At 42.6% G+C, this 25,753-nt stretch overlaps 1 protein-coding gene across 2 annotated transcripts in view; it reads right to left on the reverse strand.

Annotated features, from left to right (window-relative positions):
• The window catches only part of THSD4 (thrombospondin type 1 domain containing 4), a 1,773,455-nt gene that overhangs the window by 262,551 nt on the left and 1,485,151 nt on the right, over positions 1–25,753 (reverse strand). For both annotated transcript variants that reach the window (XM_069624755.1, XM_069624756.1), the window contains one exon: positions 1,268–1,472. In XM_069624755.1, the coding sequence (XP_069480856.1) occupies positions 1,268–1,472 (205 nt within the window). The remainder of the gene's footprint in view (positions 1–1,267; positions 1,473–25,753) is intronic.

Genomic DNA, 25,753 nt, shown 5'->3' on the forward strand with positions numbered 1-25,753 from the left:
AAAGGTAGACATAAAGTTTCTCTTTTGGCTGTCCCTTGTCACATGATGTGAACATAGGTATGGTGAACCGGGGATGCTTCCCATACTACCCCAGACCCAAATTCAGTTGCTCGAGGAGGCACCTGTCCCTTCAAGTCTACTCTGACTGTCTCCAGAATTAGGATGGGGAATTGGTTGCAAACCATGAGGACTCTGAACCAAACAACCATTCACAACTGTGACTTGAAAAAGCCCAGGTAAGGGCGGCACAAATACACGTGCCTCCAAAGGGAGTATTTTGGCACCAGTGACTCATCTGAAATGACTACCTATGGTATTTAGATTGAAATCCCTGAATGCATGACCGCTTTTTGATATGATAAGTTATTTATAAAATCGAACCTGTATTGCTCCGTGTCGTCTTGCTTCCAAGGCGAGCATGTTGCCCTGAGCTATCCTTCTGAGACGAATTAACCTTTCAAAGACACCTTTTCCCTATTATTTACTGACTGGCTAGTGAATACCAGTCATTGCAAGTTTATGCTGCCAAAGATTCTACAAATATAATTAACTCCCAATGAGAACACCAGCTTTATCAAGTTAGAGGGAACTCACTCTCCTTCAATATAACCAAAAGGAAGGCACACTGAATAATATTCACCACCACTATGCCCAAATTATAATCTGCTGTCAATCAAGAAGTACATATAAAGGGCCACAAAATGCATTTATTTTTGGTGACAATTCATAACTTTAAGCCAGATGAATATTCCTCAGCAGTTGCCTTTATTTCCAAAGGACACCATCTCAGTATACGCTGTGCATGACCTACATCTCCAAACTAGCAAGAGAGGCCCAGAAGTGTCATCTGATGTGGGCATGCTGACCTAGGAAGGCGCCTTGAAGTGCACAGCGCCGAATGGGGGAAGACCAGCAATCATCCCCACTTTCAGAAAGTTCAAGAGCCCTGCTGCTTCCTGTGGTTCCTTCATCTCAAGGAGATTTACAGAGAACACAGTTGCACTTTCTTCTCCCACCTTCGCTCTTATGAACTTGAGAGATGGACACTTGTTCATTGGTCCTAAGGCTCATCCTGGCCTTGAGACCCTCAGGGAATGGAACCCTAGGTCCCAATGCCTGAACATGACCGTGTCAGCCACATCTCTGACTTTTACTATCCTCTAGCTTAAAGTCACTAAATCATTGTTGTGGAGTCGTTTATGAAGACAATGCACGAAAAAAAGCAGACATGCATGTTTGCTTGGAACAGAAGGACAGCAGAACTCACCTAGGTAGTTGTTGCTTTTCGTCATCTCAGTAATGTTGATTTTCGTAGCCCCCTCAGGAATTTCAATCACTTTATGGTAGCCGACATTGGTCAACGTATGCTTGAAAACTCCAGATACGACTTTGCAGCCTGTGTTATCCCCGCCACAGACGCCACACTTGTCGACGACCTTGTCAGAGCCTAGATATTCATCGCAGCCGATACCCTGGAAACATAAGAAGAGGTGGTTGCTTAGCGACCCATCATATGGCGCCTCGTACCAATACACCCACAAAAAGATCTTCCACCACTTTCCTTATTTCCAGTCACGAAAAGTGCAATGCACAGAGAATAAAGATATGTTGGGATCATATCAAGTGTTTGTATTCGGCTTTCGAGCTTTTGTTCGACAAAACGTCAATAGGCAACTTAATCAAGCACAACATCACAATCCATACAAAAACAGTATTCAATAACTTTGGGGCAAAGTGTTCCTTATTTTTCGTCATCTAACTAAAATGCCAATAAGGGTCATTAAAATAGGAACAACACCCATCAACAAATCGTTCAGCAGGAGTATTAGACATTCAAAATAGACATTCTCCAAATTAAGAGTGAATGTTTAAAACTGAATTTATTTAATGAAACCAGCCTGGATTGCCCTTAAACTATAGGATGGCCAAAGGATTGATTTCTCTATGCAGTGCAAACCAGACTAAACAGTAACATTGGAATATTGGGGTGCCAGAAATAATATGCTGGTTAAGAGGGAAAGGTTTAACATAGGGTAGGGAATTAAAGGGCAAAGGCTGGGGGGACATCAGAGAATCCCCCCATTAAGAGACGTTTAAAAGACAATGGCTAAATTTGGTTGTGGTTTTGAGGAAGGCTTTATAGGAAAGTCTGCTCTCTGGTTGTGATGGTTGTCCCACTCCAGGCTCCAAGGGTCGGATCCGTGCCTGGGTTTCAGGAGACCCTCCATTAATATTCATGAGATACATTTGCATTCAACGATTCTAAATGTATGCACATTTTTCATCATAAACTTTGAGGGATATCCTGAAAACCCGTCAGGATTCCGGCCTTCGAGGCCCGGAGTTGGATTCTAAACCCTCTCTGCAATCAGTCAAGAGGGCATCACAGACCATTGCATGCTCCTTTTATCTGTGCGTACATAAGGTTGTTTCTTTGTGTATGCAATGATTTTGCACACTCACAAGTTCATACGTGAAACTTGGTTTTAAGGACAATTCCACAATTCCACAAAACGTCAGGGATTTGAACAAAGTGCATTATGCATGCACTGAGAGTATTTAATCAAATAGAGAAGCACGCTTGCTGAGGTCTTGCTTAGTGCCACTTTGGCAGTATTTTGGCAATAGCTTCTGTAAGAGAAAGGAAGGGGAAGTTAGTGGGAGGGGAGGATGCACAACAGGAAGTAATGACCCATAGTACTCGCCTCCTTGTGGTGATGTGCATCCAGATGTGAGTCCCAGGCCTATATAGCCTTCTTGCTTCACAACGAATGAGTTCTGCCTTGGGAGCGGGGATGGGCAAGAGTGTAGCTGCAGAGCAGCATGGGGCGGGTTGGTGTGAGAGGTGTAGAGTTAGCACAGCGTTGGTGTAAGCCGGAGAGGGAAGTAAAAGCAGGTGTTTCACCACTGTGTCTGGTGGCCCACCTATGCTTGTAGTGTAGGGTGTAAAGAGGACTGGTGAGCAGGTTGGTGAGTAGTGGTTTAGGCAAATAGCTAACTAAAATATTGATTTATACTGCACACTTTTTCTGCAATTGGCACTAAGTAACATTGTATCATATTAGGATATTGAATTCATTGAAATCTGTCAATCGCAAGGCTTGCTGATTTCATAAATAAATTATTAAATCAAACTTCACATACCCTGGCGGGAAAAACACTGCCTATGGCCAAGAGAGGACCCAGTCTGGGTATGCATTTTGGAAGGTATTACTGCTCTCCTTTTGGGATTCATAAGGGGTGGAACCTCAAAGTCTGTAGAATCATTAGGGGGGCAAATTAAGCACACAAGGATCTCTTTTTTTTTAAAACAGAAACGCCCCTAAAAGATCTTAGGTGAGAGAAATGCACACGAGTTCCTCGTCCCAGCCACCTCTCACTCCCCTACAAACTGCACAACATTAATTTGCTGTACTTAGGTCTGCTTCAGATTTTCCCTGGATATTAATCAAACGACCATCTCCCATTACATGATGAAGAAGAACAGAAGACTTGCATCCTTCTTTTCAAGAGAGGTGCAGGTTTTAACACAGGAGAAGACAGCAGGTATTTCATGAGGAGTAACTCGGGCTTACTCCTGGTGCAGGATTATTGGATTAACAGACAAGTCACTGGTAGTAATTGATGCTTGTTAATGCCACTTGACCCATTCTTACCAGTGGAGATGGCAGCAGTGAAGTCGGGGGCCACTGGCAAGACTCAGCACCAACATGGTAAATGTGCACAGAGCATGGATGCACGTGGAGACACTTGCCACAGAGCCACGTGATGCACGAGGCATGCAGCTCTCTTCAGCGGGACTTCCTTTCTGAAGGCTCGGCCCAGCCAGCTGTGCGCATCTGCACTGACTAGTGATGGTGCAGGGAATAGAGAGGCAAGTGGCCAAACCTCAGTATGGAGCTGGGGAGGGAAGGAGTGGGACTGCAGAGGGGGAGCTGGATAGCACAGCAGTGAACCGAAAGGCAGTGAGCGGCAGTCTACATGTCTTGTCACCTGGGAAGCATGTGAAGGGTGCTTGGAGTGATAGCTCCAGGCTCGAAGATATCAGGGTAAAAAAAAAGAGGGCGGTGGGGGGGACACCTCACACTTGAGAAGGAGATGAAAACACGTGTTAGAGCTACACCTCGAACACTGGAAGAGACCTGACCAGGAAAACAACGGGGGGGGGGGAGGGTAGGGAGGGTTGCTAGGAGGGTCTCCACCATGTCTGAAATTAGAGTCAAGAAGTGAGATTGGAGGAACATCCTTGAGACTGAGAGGTCAAGAACAAGCAGCTGCACTGGAGCTCTGGAACTGAGACTCTTTGGAACCCTTAGGGAACCCCGTTGAAGACCAGCCTTCCCTTAGTTAGGCCCTTGAGTCATTTTGAATAGGCCCATCCTCACACACGTGTTATAGTAACTCTAATAATGTATATTTTAATTCCACTAGACCCTATACGCGTTGCAAGTATCCTGACAAAGTTACTTATGGTGCTGAATTGAACTATGGAGTCTTGCGTGTTCTGTTGGTACTATGCCACAACTGTGAGCATATGGGGTGACACCCATGGACAAATGTCCCTTTCTCAGAAAAGAAAGGCATTGTGTTGAATCAAGTGCACATTCACATGTGTCCTGGGATTGCTTATCCTATGCATTGCAACCATCCTTCCCTAACCTAGTCTTAGGGAAATAGTCACAAGGAGGGTGCACAGCTTTCTGAAATCACATTGAGGGACACTTGCCCACAAGGTGGCGATGACAGCATCATTCACCTACGGCCCGCCCGCAATGGTTACTTAAACAATTGGTGAATGGCTCAAACACTCTGCTTAATTGCAATGATAATGGGATGTCCTTGCGAGCTGGTGATCACGTTTTTAAACTGTAAACATGACCATCACAACCCAACAAACAAAGTGTTAGCATTGTAGTAAAGTCTGGCTTCAGAGTGTTGACAGCAGGATTGGAAGAGTGGCGGAAGCAGATCGATCTGTAGGCGCAAAAAGGAGTCCTGGGTCAAGACTGCTGAGTGAAAGGAGGCAGCAGGCAGGACTATTGCCCGTCCTGCATGGGACAAAGTGCTCCTTAACGGGACAGTCACGCTGCCACGGTTCGCCACCCTAGTCGCACAAGTGTGACATATACACGAATACCCAACATTTTTCAAATGTTCACATGTTCTTTACAGAAAATACATGGCTCAGACAGACATAATTTGCAAATGATGCCCTTACACAGATTTAATGTATGCATGGCCGAATGTACACATTTGTAAGGTAGCCTTTGTAGATCCACCAACTAGTGTTCTTGTTTCAATATTCATGACCAATTGTAGGTAGATGGCCTCACAGCGCCAGTAGAATAGTTGGGAAACTGACAACGTGCTCACATCCTTGCCAGCATTCTACCAATACTGCAAATGTTCCCCAGCTCAAATCGTTTGCTTTTAGTCATGGGAATTTGCTGCTTGTTATTCAATGCTGCCTCTCAGGTCCGTATTCATATCTGCTTGTCATATTTTTCTTTCTGGAATAAAGCCCTGTGCTCCATTTTTGTTGGATTGCTTATTTGTTTAAACAATAGTGCACATTATTTCTGACTTTAGGACTAGTTATCCCCCCCCTTTTTAGTGGTAGCAGCACACGCGCTTGGATGGAGGTCCGGAATAGTGTGGCGGACAGGGTTACTTTTACTCGCAAACATTCAGGTCCATGTTAAGTATTTCATATTGTTTAAATGGTATTCATTGGTTTACTCAAATCTTATAAACTGATCAATTGATCACAGAAAGGCTGCCTAAATTCGAAAGTTTATGAGTTGTCGAGACATGATCCTCATCTAAATGTTGCTTATAATGGCCACTTTTGTGTGCGTACATTTTCTGTTTCCTGCCAATCTCTTGCCTAGTCCTGCAAGAGGTAAGACAGAGAAATATCTGTTGGAACATCATCAATGAATCTCTTCCTAAGACCATTGTTTATTTCAATGCCTCCATACATACATTCCACCACTTTCCTGTCAAAGTCTAGTTCTGTGATAGCTTATTGTTGAAAAGTTCAAGGTGTACCATAGCATGCAAATACAAGGGTGAACGGCGTTGCTATATTTGCAAAGAAAGGGCTCAACCAATGTGTTAAATTGATAGATACATAGAGGTGGCTAGACATGACACCGGATATTAATTAGATTTTTTGGGGTGTGAAAGGCCCACAAACCATTATCAGAAGGAATAATGGGCCAACTATAATACCAATACACCACCATGCTTTCTGGAGTCCAGTGACTTTACAATATTTCTCTTTCTCAAGCTGGTTCTGCTAAATCATCTAGAACAGGGGTGTCCAGTGGCAGGCCTAAGGGCTGCAACCCTGATGGGTTTTCAGGACACCTTGCATTCATATCCACGAGGGAAAAAATGTGCATACATTTAGAATCATTGCATGCAAATGTATCTCATGAATATTAATGGGGTATCCATAAAATCTGATATGTTTCCGGACCTGGACACCCGGATCTAGAGTGCCACCTAATGAGTAAACATGCTGTGGACTAAAGCTCCCATGATCCTTCACTAATGACTATGCTGGCTATGGATCATGGGTGTTTAGGTCCAAACAATCTGGAGGGCCACATAACGAGTCACCATCCTCGATAACGTCAAGTATCCGGTTATTGATTAGACACACACCTGCACGCAGACATGCACACTACATAAAACCCCCTCGGACCCACCCTGCATGCACAGATCATTTATTAAGTGGTTGACTCTGATCCGAGGCCAGCCTTCATGAGTCAAACTTGAAACTTTGAACCCCGGCAGGCAGGACCGAGTCAGCCCTCCATCCTTCTGACTTGGATCCACTAGGAAACTGATTAGAAACAGGATGAATCCAGCATGAAGCATTAAGTGCAAGCAGGATGATGTTATTCTGAGCGGGCTAGTGGGCAGGTACTTGTCTGTGCTTTTTGCCATTTCAATGTTCTTTCCACAGCACGAGAAAGCATGACCCCGGGCTCAGAGGGGTGCACTTCCAAACCACTTAGACCCACATCAAGTTTCAGTCTCCATTAAGTAAGGTGGTGCTAACAGCTTTCCTTGCTGTAATGCGTGACCTTTGACAGGCACTAATGCAATTTTCTCTTTGTTTTATTTCCCAGTGTATGGCACTGCTTTGGATTACCCGTTCCATATTTTAGCCCCAAAACATCTGTAGGACGTGAAACTTGAAATGTATGCTTTGAATTATGAATTCATCATTCACACTCTCTGCACACACAATACCTCATCGAAATCGCCTGGGTCATTACACATGGCCACCCCCAACCCAGATTAGATTTTTTTCAGGGCTAGGTCCAACCAATTTGGAATTGGAGACACACCATATTCCCTGAAGTCAAAGAGGCCCCGCTGCTCTTGTCCATACCGCAACACGCTTTGGCACGCAAGAGGTTATGTGTGCCTGTGTTCCTTAGAGATGTGCTATCTGTCTCATTCAAGCAACCCATGATAATTGAACCCAATCTCTTTACTTTGGGCTAGGAACCAGAATTGTGCTGCGTCACAAAGGTAGATTAAGGCTCTTCATGGTCCGTATACGTGTACAATCCTTGTTTGCCCCTTGCTGGGAAAAATATTCCAGACGGCATGCCAAAACTGTGCTCAAGTCCAATAAAAATATTTAACACCCAGAATGTGTTTCATTGTAATCCAAAGAACACACGGGGGGTGTCCAACTTGGCTCCTTCGGCGCCACGTGCGCCTGAAGAAGCTTACACCATCTGCTAACGCGAAACTCAGTCACAGCCCGTCGGTGAGGGTGACGACTTGACCTCGCGGTCTCCCAGCAACGCGTTCTTGCATGGCCCATAATTCACTCTGTTTAAAACTGTCAGGCGTCTCCGTATAATGGCACAGACGTGCACTGGTCTTTCCATAGTCACGTCCCAGGGCATGACAAAGAGTGCACATACAGTGCTGCTTTTGATAATTCAAGAAGCAAAGGGAAAACTGTGATCGCTGGAATGTCAGCCTATTTAAGAAAGGTGGGAAGTTTCCGTGGATGCAATAATGAGAGTACACGGTGTGTGTTGCGAAAAGTGGACCCTAGGCCACATAATCCATTAAATCAGATTGAGGGGTGTGCAGAAGATGTTTTTCTAGAAAGAGAAATATTGGCTTGAGCATTCAAGACTTTGATCAGCATCAATGGACCCATTGAGGTGGACCGAACCTGAGATATCCTCAAGGTGTGATAAACATTCTGTGAATGAGGGGGAGTGGAGGAGTCCGGAGAGGACCTCCTGATTGGCCAGTGGCCAACACTATGAACTCAAACAGCCACTGTCCCAATGTTGAAGTGTTTATTGTCAATCGGGGAATCCCCAGTGGACAACATCAGTTGCAAGCATCCCATTTTTTTAATGAATTGAAGAATACATTAGATGACAGAGTAGTGTCTAGGGAGCACCCCGTGCAGCTTAGCATATTTAATTGGAGGATGGTCCCTTTCAACTTTCCTACCTCCTTAAGTGAAATGGCTCAGGGAAACAACAATCTTTCTAAATTTTTGGAGAAGTACTTCGTACACTGAGCGTGTTAATGAAAACAATGCATCAATGAGTATAGCACAGTCGGGAGCCATCAAATAGAAACTGACAAAGTGCTTTTCAATGGGATCAATGCTTTTGTGAGTCAGGCCCCTCCAAACTTTTGAAAATGTATTCCCTAGGTACACATTCCAACTTTACCCATTTAAGATGAAACAGTGAACCAAGCCTATTAGCTCCACCAAATGAAATCATTGATTAGAAAATAGTCACTGCTAGGTGCCTCCTCTATATTAAGTCAGCGTACCTGTCAATAACATCTGTAAAGCTTCTGGAGTGCATGTGAGGAGGACAGCACCATCCACATATGTTCAGAGTGGCATGAGCTGCCCCCATCACATCAAGATAACCAGATTCCTGTTCCGTATTCATATCATTGGTGTAGAGGTTAAACCATAGGAACAAAAGCACACAGTGGTGCTTCCACTTTGTAACTTTACTAATGTTTTACTTCCCCAACTCCAAACCTCTTCCTCTGTGTCATCATCCAATAACGTAATAATCTACAAAAGATGAGAGGGTATCTGCATCTAACGTCGGACCTCCTAAGAGCGGTCCATGATTGCTGAGCCGACTGGAGAAGCTACAGAAAGTTACATCGGGCTACTTTCAAGTATAGACTTAATGTCTATTTCTTGGTGCCAAATCCATGTCTAAACCTCCTTGTGATTCTTCCAAATATTTTCATCACTCCAATTTAAAAGTCTTCAAAGCACAAACCGACTAATATCTTGCTGCTCGTCTCTGACATATGGCTCAGTAGGAATTAGGGCTGGCACAATCACCCTTTTTGAGTAACGGTTCTATTAGAGATGTTCTCCAGCTCAGTGATATCTGGCCCTTTGCCCAAATTCTGTTTAATGTCCTTGTCAGGAAAAGGGATTTAAATCGGTCAAGTGGTATATACATTGCTGAGTTCAGGCAGTGTCAACCCATTGAGGTTGTCCAGAGGTGATGAATTTATACATTTACCCAGAGGCGATAACTTGCTTGCTATTTCAAGTTGAAAAATGTTCATCCCATGATAAGGGCATGACATTAGTATCCTGTTGCTGACCTCAGCTAGAATTATGACCCTCTAACTATCAATCGGCAAACTTTCATAGTATCCTTCTCCAGCGCTACCATCTCTAATTGCGACCCCCTATCAAAAGGCCAATTTATCTTTGGCTTCTTGCAGACATTCTTGAACGTCTTCCTTCTAATGATAAATCTCCTCTCAATACTTTCCTCCAAGCGTAATAGCATTAAGAAGGGCATGGTTTCTCTCTTATAACTAAAACTAAACCAGCTAAATTCCTTATCAGTCCGTTGTGCTTTGCTTCCAACGTTGGTGTTTGGAACATTTTACCTACAAATGAGGTAAACACAAGGAAGGATTCGAGGGGACCTGTGGGGAGGTGGAATTATCTAAGCCGGTCATAATTTGATTCCATGTCTCTCACACGATTTTGCTATTAATATCCTCAGGAATAAGTGAGGCCCATAGAGTGACCTCATATTAATGCTCTCCAACATCACAGGAAAGTCCGAACAACCCTTTGTCAGAGGAAAGTGAAGGCCTTACACCCAAATGAACAGCAAACAAAAGAGAATTGTGATCACTTTCTACCCTACTGCTAACCCCAAAATGATGTAGCAATTTTCCAGTTGACTCCTTTAAGGGTACAGTAGTCAATCATGGAACTAGATCTGACATTCTGAAAGGTCACTATTACCGAGAATCTGAACATGATCTCCCATTAATGGATCTTAATCCCCATTCATACGGAAAGCGATCTAACATTAAGCCTGAGTCATCACAATGTGGATCACACACAATCGGATCTGGCATGTTCCAAGCTATACCCTGTTCCTTGTCCTTATGGAGGGCCATTTCCTATTTTAAGATTAAAATTGGCCACCAAAACGGTTAAATCAATCTTTCTTGGCCTCATTAGGTGGTCCAACTTCACTTTCCTGAAGTGTTATAAAAACTCAAAACAGCCTTGCTAAACATGTGAGGGGGCTGTCAATCTAACACATAGCAGATGAGGGAAAACATTGTCAATTATTTCAACCTTACAATCAAGTTCTGCAGACACCCAAATACATTGTATTCACATTTTTCTTTGCAGGTTTAACCACTGTTGTAAATCCCTCTAAAATGGAGGTGATCAAGACCATGTTTCCTGCAGGAGCATCACATCCTACTACATAATGAACATTTTAAGGTTGGGTTGTTGTAATTTGAACCCCAAGCCTACTACATTTCAGGAAACAAATTTACACAAACACCCAGATGCAGATGGGGAAAAAGTTCTGTCTATTATTTTAACTTATGGTTTTGTAGATTGTAAAATGGAAATAAATTAGCAAACTATTAGATAACCTTCATGGATCACAAAGACATGTAATTTTGTCAAATCCACTGATGAACATGACTGAATAAAGTTGATTGAAACATTAAGCGATTGAAGTTTTGAATAGCCATTAGGCAAGCTAAGGTCAATGAGAAGACTGGGTTTGTGTAGAAACCATAAAACCTTGAAGAACGAAATGGAAATCAAAACGTACTTGCTTTTTATATGTGGTTTCTGGTTTGTTGTATTAAGCAAATAGACTAAATCAAACATTTTATTGCAAAGTTGACTTCACATTGCCAAAATAGTCTGTGTGCCGTTGTTATGCATTATGTGTGTGAAATGTTGTAGCATTTGTGACAATAAAGCCTGATGGCTTGATGTTTATCTACAATCTGCACTCGCTGCAAGTTCTATACAGCACAAGGTGGCTGATCCTTAATTCAATTATCAGTTATTAATGGCAATCCAGACGTGGACCCCTCACTCACTGTGCTTAGAGAGGCTCAGCTTCACGTCACTGATGAAGCCCAAAAAGGCCAAAACACGTGTCTGGGGTTGCTGGTGGTACTCTTTTTCAGAGGAGAATTGTCTAGCATTTTGGTTGCGGACTGCCCTTGTGGGTGTGACCAGACTGATATGCAAATGGATATGTTTTGTCTGTGGGGGGTGCAGTGAGCTAAACCGTAGTTGTAGAACCTCCTGTGCTGGATAAATTTAATAGAGTGCATTATTTGGCCCATGTTCATTCTTAGACGAGGGGCTCCCACACCCTTGTTTAATTTGCAAAACTTGGGTTTTCACCCTTGGTAACCCGTGGTAATCCAGACGTGGACCCCTTGCTCACTGTGCTTTAGAGAGGCTCAGCTTCACCTCACTGAGGAGGCCCAAAAAGGTCGAAACACGTGTCTGGGGTTGCTGATGGTACACTTGTTTGGGGGAGAATTGCCTAACATTTCGGTGCTGGACCACCCTTGTGGGTGTGACCAGACTGATATGCAAATGGGTATTTCTCCTCTATGAAAGATACAGTCATTGAGCAAAACGTGGTTTCAAACCCCTCCTGAGTGGGACACTCATAGAAATGGTTATTTGGCCTTGTTTGGTCTCTCTCTAGGGTCTCTCGCATTTTTGAAAATGCACATGACCTGACTTGTTTTTAGATATCTTGATAATGTTTCATGAACAGGAACTAGATACATATATCTTATATGTATATTGACAATACCATCTGCTGTTATGTATTACAGCTCAATATGCTCTGATATGCATTTAGGTAATCAGCAATATTTTTCCTATTATTTAAAAAAGTTTTTAAGGCAAATCCAGGCCATTTGTGCTGTTGTGTTACACTTTAGTGTGAGTTTAGCCACGCTGCCTACCATATGTCTGAGAGGAAATAATATGGTATTTTAGTGGGTGTCCATAACTGCTACATCGCACAAGAACCTGGCAATAAATTCGCCCATCTCTGACCAAGACGCTGAAGTCATGCACCCTTTACAATATAATGACCCTCTGAGACACCAAGCTGAATGTGCAAAGCAATAGGTGCCAGCAGTACTCTTAGCATCACACCCAAGGGACGGATCTATGTGATCATTGCGCCGCCCACAACTGCGATGCCGAAAATGCTGATGGCAGTTACGGCGCGGTGCAGTGATCATATGGATCACTGTGCCCGCTTCCCCTGGCCTGCATTACCCCTCCCAAACCCCCACCCCACTTACCTTTGGGGCAGCACACTTCTGTGTGTGCCGCCCGCACTCCCTGCGGTGTCAGCTCTTCCCACTAACGTGGGTTGGAGCTGACGCCGTAGAGTGCTTTTTTTTCTTTTCTTTTTTTTTACTTGTCCCCCGCTTTCCGAAATGGTAAGCAGGGGACACCCCTGCAACCTCCGACCCCCATTACTGCACCCAGGAAGAGCCGGGGACACCCCCTCACCTCCCTCTCTGCTTGGGCGCAGTAAATGTCACCCTCATTTTGTGCGCCTCCAAAGTCGCATTGACTGTGGGGGCGCACAAATGAGGGAGACATTTTTGTATGATACCCCAAGGCACAACGTTGAGCGTTGCGTATCCCATATCTGCACATGCTACCGGCGGATGCATCCATGATATGGGGAACAAGTGTTACCAACTTAACACAAAGTGTATAGGACCATTGTGAGATTCACTGGTTCCAAGTATTGAAAAAAATACATAGGGCCCAATAAACAAAAAAATCCATGCAGAATTTGCGCTTGGGAGCACAGCAATTTGCACTGGGCTATTGGGTGACAGTCAGGCATGTGTGCGGCAGGTGCAATTCACACCTACTGCAATATGCATGTGCAAATGGACATGACTAGCACAAGAAAAGAGAAAATCAGCAGGTGCAAGTTCTTGGAAGTTCCATTTAACATGGAACTGCAAAAGGGGAAAAAACAGAAAGTTGTCAATATAGAGGGCATGGACCACTTTTGGGGAAAATTTTAAAAAGACATTGGGCCTGATTTAGAACGCGTTTTTCAATGGGATTGCAACATTGTAAAAGACTTGTTAGCCAGGCCCATTTTTCTCAGTGCCATATTTAAACAAAACGGTCTTGGAACAGGGATGAATTGCAACAGGACCAAGCGACTTTTTTTTTTGTGAATCAGGAAGTTTCACCTGTATTTTTAGGGGGGTCCCTTGTTTACATTGCCGCCATTGCCACCCAGCGGGCTGGGCAGATGTTTTTTCCATCAACCCTAACCTGCATGGTTAATGGTGAGGGATCATGGGAGTTGTAGTCGGAAAGATCGGAGAGCCCCGGGTTGCTGACCCCTGTTCTAGACAGACTTCCCCGCCTTTCATTTGTAGATCTGCCTGCACACACTTGTTGCAATATGCGCGCCTGCATATTTTTAAGTGTTTTGCCAGAAATACCTTTGTCAACCAGGTGCAAAATAAGGTGCCTGCACTTTACACATTATTCTGACCACAGAAGCACTTTGGCCACAACGTCCCTTATTAATCAGCCAAGGGAGAAGAGAGGGGGAGGCGGTGGAGCAGAGGAAACACACGTGCAAATTGAGGATACAAGTTGTGGAAAGCCAAATCGGTTCACACCAGGACATTTAGAAACAAGTTACAAAAGATGACTGGGGAAGGAAGTTAAAACAAGTAGAAAACTTTCTTTAGCAGTGAGAACAAATAGAAACCAGAAAGAGAAAGCCAAAGCCGAGAAAAGATTAATTGATAACAGTAGTCCTATGGCAGCAAAAAGTACTCTATACAAGTCAATCACCATATGGTGGAAATAAACAATGATGTAGCCAAGTGCACATTAACTCGAACAGTGTTAATTAAACCCATCTACTGGTAAATATACCACCATACACAGTATAATGTTATCCCTATCCAAATAAAACACATGAAACAACCCTTTGCACTCAAAGAACCTCAGCCATCTGTAAGTGTAATTTGCTGGATTAAAAATCAACCATGTTGTGCATTGGGAAATTAAATTCAAATCAAAGGGTACTGCATTGTGTGTGAAAAAAATCGTTTGCCACGTTTTCTGGCTTGAGTTGTGTCTTAGGGCCTGATTCATGGAATTTGTTGCACGGCTCAAAGTGACTGCACTGCTGAAAAGTGACTTTGCACTGCTGACACAAACCCTAATTCATGGAACTGTGCAAAGTGTATTTTTTGCAGCGCAAAGTCAGTACAACGTAATTTGTACAGTACAAAATGACGTCTCATGAGGAGAGATATATGTCTTCACAGTTGTAGTCCTTGCCACCATTTGTTTCTTGAATGACCATCAGGTGTAGTGTTTGTCCCTTTCTGTGGGTTCCCTTGACCTTGCTCAATTGTATTATATAAATGTTCACGCACTTGGGTAGAGCAGGGACTTAAGCAGGGACTTAACCAGGCACCCTTCCTTATCAAATACAGATGTGACAGGAAATGTAGCATGTAGTATGATACTACCTGAAGCAGCCACTATCTGTGGGGACCAAATAATACTCACTGGTTGTACTTAGAAGGCCAAGGCAATATCTAAGGGTGAGACCACCAGACGTAAAAATGAAGTTACATCCCAAGCCTTTATGTACGCAAAAAGATCTAACACGCACACACATGCATGTATTGCAACTGATGAGGATGTGTCTGGAAAATATTGCACACTTTGATGTCCCTGCAGATACTAATTCTAATCCTACATCTTTACCTACTAATGTTGAAATGCCTGCCCAACTAGATACAGGGGCAGGGGGTGACTTGTCCCGGAGAGATGTGGCAGATGTTGAATCCCTGAGAAAAAGAAAAGCTGGATAAACCATCCAGCTAAGGTTGGTGCTCACGTTGATGCTTAGAACACTGAGTTACTTGAAAAAACTTTTGTAGGAGGTACTTGTAAGTGTAGTAATGATTCGTCACACGAGTTCGAAATTAATTGTTACGTCACAATTAGTTTATTATGTTGTGGTATATGTATACCAGAAATATTTGCTTTCATAGTTTTTTCTTCATATACCATGTACTTAAAACCATCCTGGTTGACTGAAAAGTTATAGTGGTTTTATATGCCTATGCATTTCGGAGTCTAGCTCCTTCGTGAGGGCCTTAACCACATTATTTATCTACATTAACATCATCAAACCATAATTCAAATACCAATTTGGGTTCGAAAATAAATTCACATTTTAGAGTCAAAAATTAATTAGAATAGCATTACATACCAATCAGTCCGCAAGTTTGTGTGATAAGATATAGGGATAAAAAAAACACAAATACACTTCAGTAAGAAATTTGTCAATTGCAGAGGTTCACACGAAAAAATATATATATATATTCGCTTATACGTAGCACTGCACATGAAAAAAAGGGATGCATGCGGAATGGGTATTGTACCTGGTGTATGGATGTTCCAATTTGAGTAAAAAAAATCTCGTTCGTGATCTGTGTAGGAGAAATATATAACTGAGAATGAGCCATGTGTGTCGAGTAAAAGCTGGAAATTTACAATCACTGTTCTGTCGGTCTATGGTTAGAAAGACTGTAGGAGTCCCTTACCGTATATCACTGCAGCTCGCATTAGCTTGCTTATGAACGTGTCCTCACTGATACTGAAAGCCTCAATGGTGTTTGCTTCCTTGTTTGTATAGTTGCTATGGTGATCCCTGCATGATGACGGCCGGCGTGCCGATGCTGCAAAGCCTTGCGTTCCGTGTCCCCTTGGAAACCGGGAAACAGGAATGGGGAACAACCTAGCCCTTATTCATTGCATTGTATCTCAATATGAATAACAATGGCTTTGTGTTCAATAATGTGTGTCATTGCAAACTAGCCGGATTTGATCGCTATCATTGCGTTATGTCTATTATCTACTTCCGAAATGGATGTGAAATAGCATACGAATTCCAAAAGTGGAAGACACTTAGATAGAAAAGATTAGGGGCATATTCTGCCTTCTAATCTGCGTGGCTGTAAGAAGTGCAAATCCTAAAACCTGAGGGTAAGCGTAGTACCTATTCAAACCTTATGTTTGATGGTTTCTAATCCGGAAATATAATAGTGTCTGTTGTGGTGTGTGGAAAAAATAAGAGAACATGGTTGTATCATGCCGGGCGCTCCAGGCGTGAACCGGTCAAAAAAAGTCTGAGTGAAAAACTGGTTCTCAAAGATTTAGAGTAAAAGATGAGGGTTAAAGAAAGTAAATAAATGCATAACTACAAGCAGTTCTCTATGTGAGAGTAACGGCTAGTTGTGATGGAGTATGTACAAATCAAAAATTAAAAAACCCGCTCAGCACCTAGTTGTGGTGGTCTATTGGGAATAGTGTGAATGCACTATTGAATGTTATGGCGGCTGAGTAGGTGTCACTTAAAATGAATTATTAACACTGTCATCACATATATTCATGTGTATATCTAACATTCCCAAAAGCTGTCGAAAGTTCACAAAAGATATATATCATAGACAAAGGTGCAAATAGTTCTCTATCTTTATATTAATCTCATACTTATGTTTAAAGAGATAAAACAAAATAAATGAGCTTCGCCATATTCCGTGGGTCACTTATACATGATTATAGATTAAGTAATGAAAGTTATGATGCAGATAGCTTAGTATCTCAACTTCTTGCCGATAGCGGTCGGGTATACTTAGGCTGTGTGTAGAAAATACAAAAAATGTTAAAAGTAACAAGACCAATTTATCTCTTTGTTTAGTCCCGTTGGGGCAAGAGTTCCTAGTCTGTCTATCCAGAAACATTCTCTCTTATCAAGTTTCTGTTGTATGTTTTCGTGTGGTCCTTGTCTGTGGATGACCTCCAACACCAGGAAACGTATCTGTGCCAGATTATATCCCTTCTCCATCCAATGTTAAGCCACTGATGAATTGGTGTTCTTGTTGCCTATACAGGAGCGATGCTCATTCCAGCGTAGTTTCGCTTTCCTTTTGGACTGTCCTACATAGTATAGCACGCATGGGCATTTAATTGCAATAGATGATATTTGCTTTTTCAGATGTTGATTCCCTGCCACCTGGTAATTGCAGCATGTCTGCCCGACCTTCCGCCAAGATCTGCGCGGCTGCAGATCAAAATGCTGTATGTTCAGCACAGGTTATCTGTTCTGCAACACAAACAGGTCTCCACAGACAAGCTAAACTAACAGATATCTACGCAGATAGCACATAAATACACAATAATACTTGGACAAATAACTCATTAGCTGTTAATTATGATTCATTTAACCCATTACAATTGAAGCCTGTGTCCTCAGTGGAATATCTTCCACCACTGAATAGAGCAGCTGCAATATGCATATTTTATAATCAAAGTAAAGTGAGAAAAAAGTGAGGGCTGCAGACTCTCAATGTGGGAAAAATATACAGAACAGGTTATCATGCCATGTTCTTTCTACCGTTTTTTTGCATATTTCATACTTTCGCTCTGCTAAGAATCATCACCTCTGATGACATTAAAATTGTAAATCAGGTCGAGAACACATCAACACATATATCTAATATCTGATTTGTATCTGAAGCTACTTTGGCTACTTTGGACTATGTTCTCAAATATGAAGATGAATTGTATAGATAAGGATATACCTGTAGAATTGTGAAAATGTCATCTACTAAACCTAGAAATAACATATCTGTGAATGTACATGAACAGAATAAGAGGTGTATACCCATAACGTCCAACAATGAAAATAGGGTAGTGAGAAGCAGCCCCTCTAGTAACCATACTACAGGTAGTACTTGAAGAGTGTGTTGCCAATGGACACATATCTAACCATAAAAACTATAACCGTGACAAACCTGCTGTAGCTACTAATAGAGATGTTTTAGATACAGGGGATGGCTACTGGCAATGGCTCCCGTTCGTTTTCAAAACCCACTTTTCCTCGATATCTCGATGATGTTAATATCATGTGCTCATGGAACACGCAAGGGTTTACACATCTCTTTGGTGATGATGCCTTACTGACATATATAGACCTTTTCTCAATCATTGTTCTCCAGGAAACCTGGATGACAGATTTGACCCACGTTGACGGCCATAATACCCTGCACAGACTGGCCACCAGAGGTCCTATTGGGCATCCAACGGGAGGCTTCCAGATTTCAGTTAGGCAGCCCTGGTCTCTAAATGAAATAAAGGGGTCATTGACTATTGTTCAGGTTGTTAAAATAACACATTTGCAGACTGTCATTATCCCAATTAATATCTACGATCCCCCTAATCGTGTTGCAACTGATTGCAATGCGCTGACAGTGAAGAGAATCTTAGATGCAAACGTGCTTTATCTACCGGTATAGATAACGGGAGACGTCAACGCTAGAATTGATGGATCTATGTGATTACAATGACCCCCAGAATTCCGAAGGCCGATAATGCCGATTTCTTTTCTTTGTTTTTTTTCAACCCCCTTTACACCACATACATATGCAGTGGGAGACCCCCCACAACCTCCCATACTACTATTATATCCCATACCCCCACATATATGTGTGGTGTAAGGGGGGGTCAGAACTTTGGGAGTCGGAATTCTGAGGGCAACATTTTGTGCCATTACCGAATTAATGAATGTAATATAGACCCCTTTGAAATAACTGAGTCATCTCCTGTTATGCAGACAGTTACCAATCTCAAAGGAAATGTTTGGGCAGACTTGTTGGTTGCTTATGGTTTTATTAGACTTAATGGATACTGTGCTGGGGATGCACACATGGCCTACATGCGCGTCAGTGAAAAAAGTGCCCCCACCATTGACTATGTCTTTGCTAATCGGCAAAGCCTGACACTGATCATTTGCCCTTTTGTGTACTTCTTAAGTCCATCAAGTACAATGATGTGGCCAGCTCTTATGATCTAAATGGTAATATTTTTTAACAATAGCCTAAATCGTATATATATTTGAATGCACCTAACCTTGACAAGGCTACAAATTCATCAGATATGCCGATGTTTATACAGTAATATGCTGACATATGTATTAGTAACAGAACTAATATGGTATATGCTTTCTCCCTATTGATTGCTAGTGTAAAAGACATAGTTAATTAGAGTAGAAACTATAAAAGTCCTTTTGAGTGATGTAATAAGGACTACAATAAGTGCTTTCTCTATGACTCTAGGAATGTTGCGGCCAAGAAACAATTGAGTGCTAATTTCTCTGTAATCCTTTATCGAATACTAGGTTCTTGTGAGGTTAACAATCACATTAAATCAGCCAAAAATAAATATCGTAGATGGCTCAGAAAACATAAATCTAGATGTGAGAGTGAGCAATGCCAACAGATTGCCTACCTCGATACCTCTAGCAATACAACTTGAATCTGGAGAGTGATAAGGGGGACTGCAAAAAGAGATTTGCCTATCAACTGTGTTCCTGAATCTGCGTGTGCAACCCATATTAAGTCCACCTTGGAGGCTACCCTTGCAGTAGATGATGAAGTGGTACTCCCATGTGCAAAATGGGAATGTAAGTCTTCCATTTTAGATATCACTTTAATAATAGAGAGACTCCACAACTCCTGCACTGCAGGACCTGATGGCACATGCAATAGCCTTCTTAAACTGTCAGCGGGAACGTGGGGACATGCATTACACCTTCTCTTTGTCCACATTGGTGAATGCCACTTGCCGTGAGAGCCACATTTTCCCATTATACAAGAAGGATGCCTGGAATGTGCCAGCTAATTACCATATGTTAGCAATGCTGGACATACAGGCTAAAATCTTCGCAAAAGTTTTACAAGTTGAACTAAATTTGAGGATAAAAGAAAAGGATATTCTGCCTCCGAATCAAACGGGTTTTTGAATGAAATCTAACATGTCCCACAATCTATTAATACTGGTTTTTGCTGTTGAATATGCATGGTTGAGAGGGGAGACTGCAGTCTATTGTGCATATATAGACTTCAGGGCCACCTTCGATACTATGATGTGGAACAAACTCTGAAGGAAATTAGTTGCATGTAACATTCCGCCTGGGCTACAAAAAATGCTTATGCTTCTACATACTGACACCAGCATAAGGGTTCGACTTAATGGAGTAGGCAAGCTAGCTGCATCTATGAGTACGAGAAGAGGGATGAAACAGGGCTGTATAGTTGCAGCAACCCTTTTTGATCTTTACCTTGCGCACCTGAAAGATGCTTTCAATAATTTGAATAATTGTCCAGTGAAAGTAGGTTCAGAAACAATTAGCTGGCTTGCTTACGCAGACGATATTAATGGTCTTAAAGGTAACATTGGTAAAAGTAAGATCATGGTGTTTTCTGAGAAATCCAAACTGAAAAATAGAACTGTGCGGCAGCTCAATGGTATTCAATTTGAGTGTGTAAAGTCATACAAATATTTAGGTGTTCATGTGGATGAAAATTTGAAATGGAACTTGTACTGGCCCGAAACAAAAGCGAAATGTATGAAATCAGTAAATGCTATGAGTTCATTCATTGGGAAGAATGGGGGATACTCAGTTCAAACAATCCTGTTGTTGTATACCTCCAAAATGGTGCATGTATTGAACTATGATATAGTAGTATGGGGCCAAAATTGTGTAGATGATTTAAGAAAATTCAAAGCTGAAATTCTATGAAAATTGTTTAGAATGCCGAAAACGTTAACTGTTGAATTTCTGTACCTAGAATTTGACCTGAATGGGATAGTGTCTGATTTCATCTTTACGGTAGTCATGTGTTGTGAAAATGTGCGGGCCTTAGATAATGACATGATAATGGTAAGATATATACAGGCCTTTCTATGTCTTGAAAGATGTAATACCATGGGTATCATGGGCAAAATAATGACCTTACACACTATGTGTTATGCAGGTTTTGAGCGTAGGCTTGTTTCTAGCCTGGTGTGTGTGGCTAAACGATGGCATAAGCAGGAACGGTCTATTTACAGTTATGAGAATAATCATGTACATTTATTCACTAATACTAACAGTGGTCCTTTCATCCAGTACAGAACTGCGCGTTTGCGTAAGCCCAAATACATAATGGCCTATCCAAATAGCAATATTATTATACAGCCTTTACTTCTAAAATGTAATGTTAGTGATGTGTTAGAGATCAGAGGTACGAAGGTAGGTCTACCTAGATCAGAGAGAATGTGCCGCCTTTGCAGCAATAACGTACTGGAAACACTGGAACACATATTTGCTCACTGTGTAAGCTTACATCCTATTAGGGAAAGTTGTGTTAATTCATATAATAACAAACTTAATTGTGCAGGGTGTTTCACCATATTTTCATGTTTAGTGCACTGGAGGGGCAGTCAGGCCCATTCATGCAATGCAGCATTTTATCGATAGTGAAACTGTACATCATGGCCCCCATTATGAACATAGTAGACAAACTATGGGCTGACATTAGTCTTTCTTTTATAACAAGAAAGAAGAAAGACTACAATTTGCTTCTACATGCTACAGATTTATCCGAAAGTGGATTTGCACTTTGGACAATAGTAGGACTACATTTTATGATGTTGCTAATCTCGCTGCTAGTAGTCTCCCCACCACTATCTGCTAATATCAATGGTCTCTTGCTGCTACCATTACAGGCAAATTTTGAGAAATGGCTGTTCTAGATCAGGCGTCTTCAACCTTTTTGCTCTGTGGATGTCTTAGATTACAACTCCATCAGGTCAGGCCAGCATAGTCAACTTTGACGAATCATGGGAGTTGTAGTCCAAAACATCTGGATAGCCACATGTTCAAATGTTTAAACTGAGTCATGCCCCTCTTAGATCACATATGCCTCTGTTATAGCTTGAATACTTTCAAGACAAGCTAAGACTTTGTTGTTTATAGTTAAATCAGCCCGATTTACTAACTATTACTTTTTTGTGCATATGTCACATTTTCAAAGTCAGGCACGGAAGTGTAGTGTATCTCACACCGTGCACAAAAACGGACGCAAGTTAAGCCTGATTCACTAAGAATAAGCCTGTATGTCCAAATATACCCCATATAACTCTGTTTACTGGAACACACTCCAGCGTAAGTGAACGTGTCAAGGAAAACTGAAGTGAAACATGACAAATATGTGCACATACCACCCGCAAATGTCATTCCAGTGCACCCACACACTTTTGTCAAACATCCCTGCCGTCGCTGCGTGCATCAACATGCATAACTGCATCGCGCACCACACTTACACCACCAACAACATGGTTTAATTTACAACACTCCACACACATCTTCCAAGATCCGCTTTCGCTTAGTAAATACCACCAACGCACTTGTGACTCACAACCCCACGAAATGGCAACAAAACATGAACACATCCACCAACACACCCACAAACGATCGTATACTTCCACCGAAACACCCCCTAATGGATGGACACATCCCCTGACACACCCACCAAAACAAACACACCCCCACCGACACACCCACTAATCACTGGACACACCCTCAGAAACGCCAACACCACATGGGCAAGAAAGGGTCAAAGCAGGCGAGAATTATGCCACTGATGCATATGCGTTACATGTCGTACATCCCGACTCAGACATTATGCCACAGACTGGCGGGACAAACGCCACATGCCACATGTACAATAGAACCCCTCCAACAATGTGAACCTAGCCACCACATTGCAAGATTGACACAGCAACCACAATACAAACACTGCACACAGACACATTCCAGAGATACCAAGACACAAATATACAGAACGCACACACTGATCTAACTACACATGTGACACCATCAAGAACACATGACTCCCACAACCAGCAAACAAGGTGAACACAAGGAAAAGAAATGTACCCCTGCTCACATGAAAGGCACACCACCTATACACACCTACCCATATCGGCATCCCTGACACACATGCAGCACAACAACAATCCATGCAAACCAGCAACACTACATGTATGCACACAGGCCACGAGCCATGTCCATCGTAATTACACCACATCGCCTTACAGCACGAAGGACAAGCCATAGCACTAACTCCCCAAACTGGCCTGGATGCATACGTCTTCACAACTCACAAACAATATACACTGAACTCACCTCACCACTGGGTACATGACACAACAACTGGCACACGCATCCCAGACTCCACAGAACCTCCCATCCACCAGTCACCTGGATGTGTCTGTGACCACCTGCAGGTGAGAGGCCCACACTGCCCATTGGGCACCCCGGATCCCCTTCTCCCCTCAGACCCTACCCTGTCTATGCTTCTGATTTGGGCTAAATGAATAGGGAAACATAAACTATTTGGATACTATGTTCCACTGTTATGCAGTTGTGTTTAAATGAAATAATGATCCCACCAGCACTAAAGTAGAGTTTGATATGAGTCATGCAGGCTTCTGATTTTTAATATGCACTTTTACAACAAGGTCAATTAAGTGGACTTTGCGATTTGACAATATATCTTTCATCCCATTTCTACTTCGTTTCTAAAAGTAATTTAGGTAAATTATAGCATTGTCTCTGAATTAATTATATGATATAAAGTTGCCTCCAGGATTGAACGCTTGCCAAATCCTTGTATTTAGTCGTTGGTGACTTTAATCAGATCACTTGATCAGAGCCATTTTTCATACACTAAGTTCAGGGCTGTCTTTTAAATGCTCCCTTTGATCAATAATTAACTGCCAGAAAATGCTTAATGAAGATGATCGGGACTTTTACTTATACAGCTACAGGGTTTAATTATCCCACTATAAAATATGTGTGGGTGTGTAGTCCGATACTTCTATAACTCTGGTCTCCAACCATTGGCTCGCTAGATGTTGTGTACTACATCCGCCTTAGCCTCCGAGGCGATGATGAGGGATAATAGGATGTTGTCCAAAACATCTGAAGAGCTGCAGGTTGCAGACTCCTTTCTATAAGATCACGTGACTTTTAATGAATATGTGTTCAGACTATGACACCGATTCAGGTGTGCCTTCCACCACCTGTGTCTCACTCAAGGTGAGGGCAGGTAGTACAAGTTAGGAGACACCAAATGAGGCACTCTAGGTGTGTTCTATGTGTCCATCTCTTGCACAGTTCCTTGGCACAGGAACAAATAAAATACATTTTGGAGCTTAGGGAACTCACCTGTCAACTATCTCAATTTACATAGGAAGTGCAGAGTCTTGTGGAGTCAAACCAAGCCTCCTTGAGGATTTCCTCAGCAAACCTCTCTACGAAAAGTTCTGAAAGATACAGATGGCTCAGTGTTTTCCTCACCTGGAGTTCCACTGGAAGAATCAAGAGTGCAAAGACACACCAAGTCTACTGGAGGTTTCCCTCAGTAAACCTCTCCAAGTTCTGAGGGATGCAAATGATCAGTGGGGTGGTCATCTGGAATTCCACAGGCAGGATGAACACTGCCACTTCTGATATTCTGCGGAAAGTACCTCTACTTTGGAAGGCCCATTGGAAGCACATATCTGAGGTGGCTCCTGTGTGCCAGGGGACATGGGCACCAATAGAAGTGCTTGTAACTTCCAGTGGTCGAGAAGGTCCACCCACTAGACCCTTTATATTGGGCAAGTCTAGGCATATTCTGATGCTCTGAATCAAAATGGATGACTAGATGAAATCCCAGGACACGGTTGTCGAATAAGAGGAGGTTGAGTGCGACTGGCTGCCAGCAGTCACCTTGTTTGAACCCCCCGCCTTCAGTGGCACATGCTTCCCCATTTTCTGAAGGAGAAATGCTGCAGAAACAAGTCTAGATTCAAAGATTATTTGTACAGAATCTTTGGACACTAAACATCACACTGGGTGGGGGAGTGGCACAGTTTCAGATACCAACAAAGACCATCCAAAAGTGAACAACCAACTTACATATGACCACCGCGGCTGATGTACCCTAACACCACGGACAAATGGGGCTTCTCTGCTGACACAAATGCCTTTGTTAACTCGCTCCTCACCACCTAGAAATCCACTCGAACTGAGTCCACTGGCACTTCTGAGCTGTACCCATCAACACAGCCACAACGCTGTCTTGCATTTTCCCTCTCATGTCACTAACCTCACCCACCATGGATTTTCAGATCTGCCAGAGTGCCTGGAGATCATGCAAATGGCAGCAGTACTTGGTATGCCAGAAACCTACTGCAACATATCTAGCCGAAAACAATTCATGCGAAAATGACACAGTGACCATACAACTGCTTATCAGTGGGTAAAGCCACCACACAGTTCATGACTTTAGTATCTCAATAGTAGGACTTTACCCAGAGTTTTTCTTTCTCTTCTGTGTCGCCTCCACTGTCACCCCCCACCATAACCTAGTGGGGTAAATCTATCCCTACTGGCCAATGTGCTGTTTGAGCCAGGTCGATTGTATAAACTGCATCTTTTCCTGT

This window comes from Ambystoma mexicanum, chromosome 11, assembly GCF_040938575.1.
Source record: "Ambystoma mexicanum isolate Mex_15411 chromosome 11, UKY_AmexF1_1, whole genome shotgun sequence".
Lineage (NCBI taxonomy): Eukaryota > Metazoa > Chordata > Amphibia > Caudata > Ambystomatidae > Ambystoma > Ambystoma mexicanum.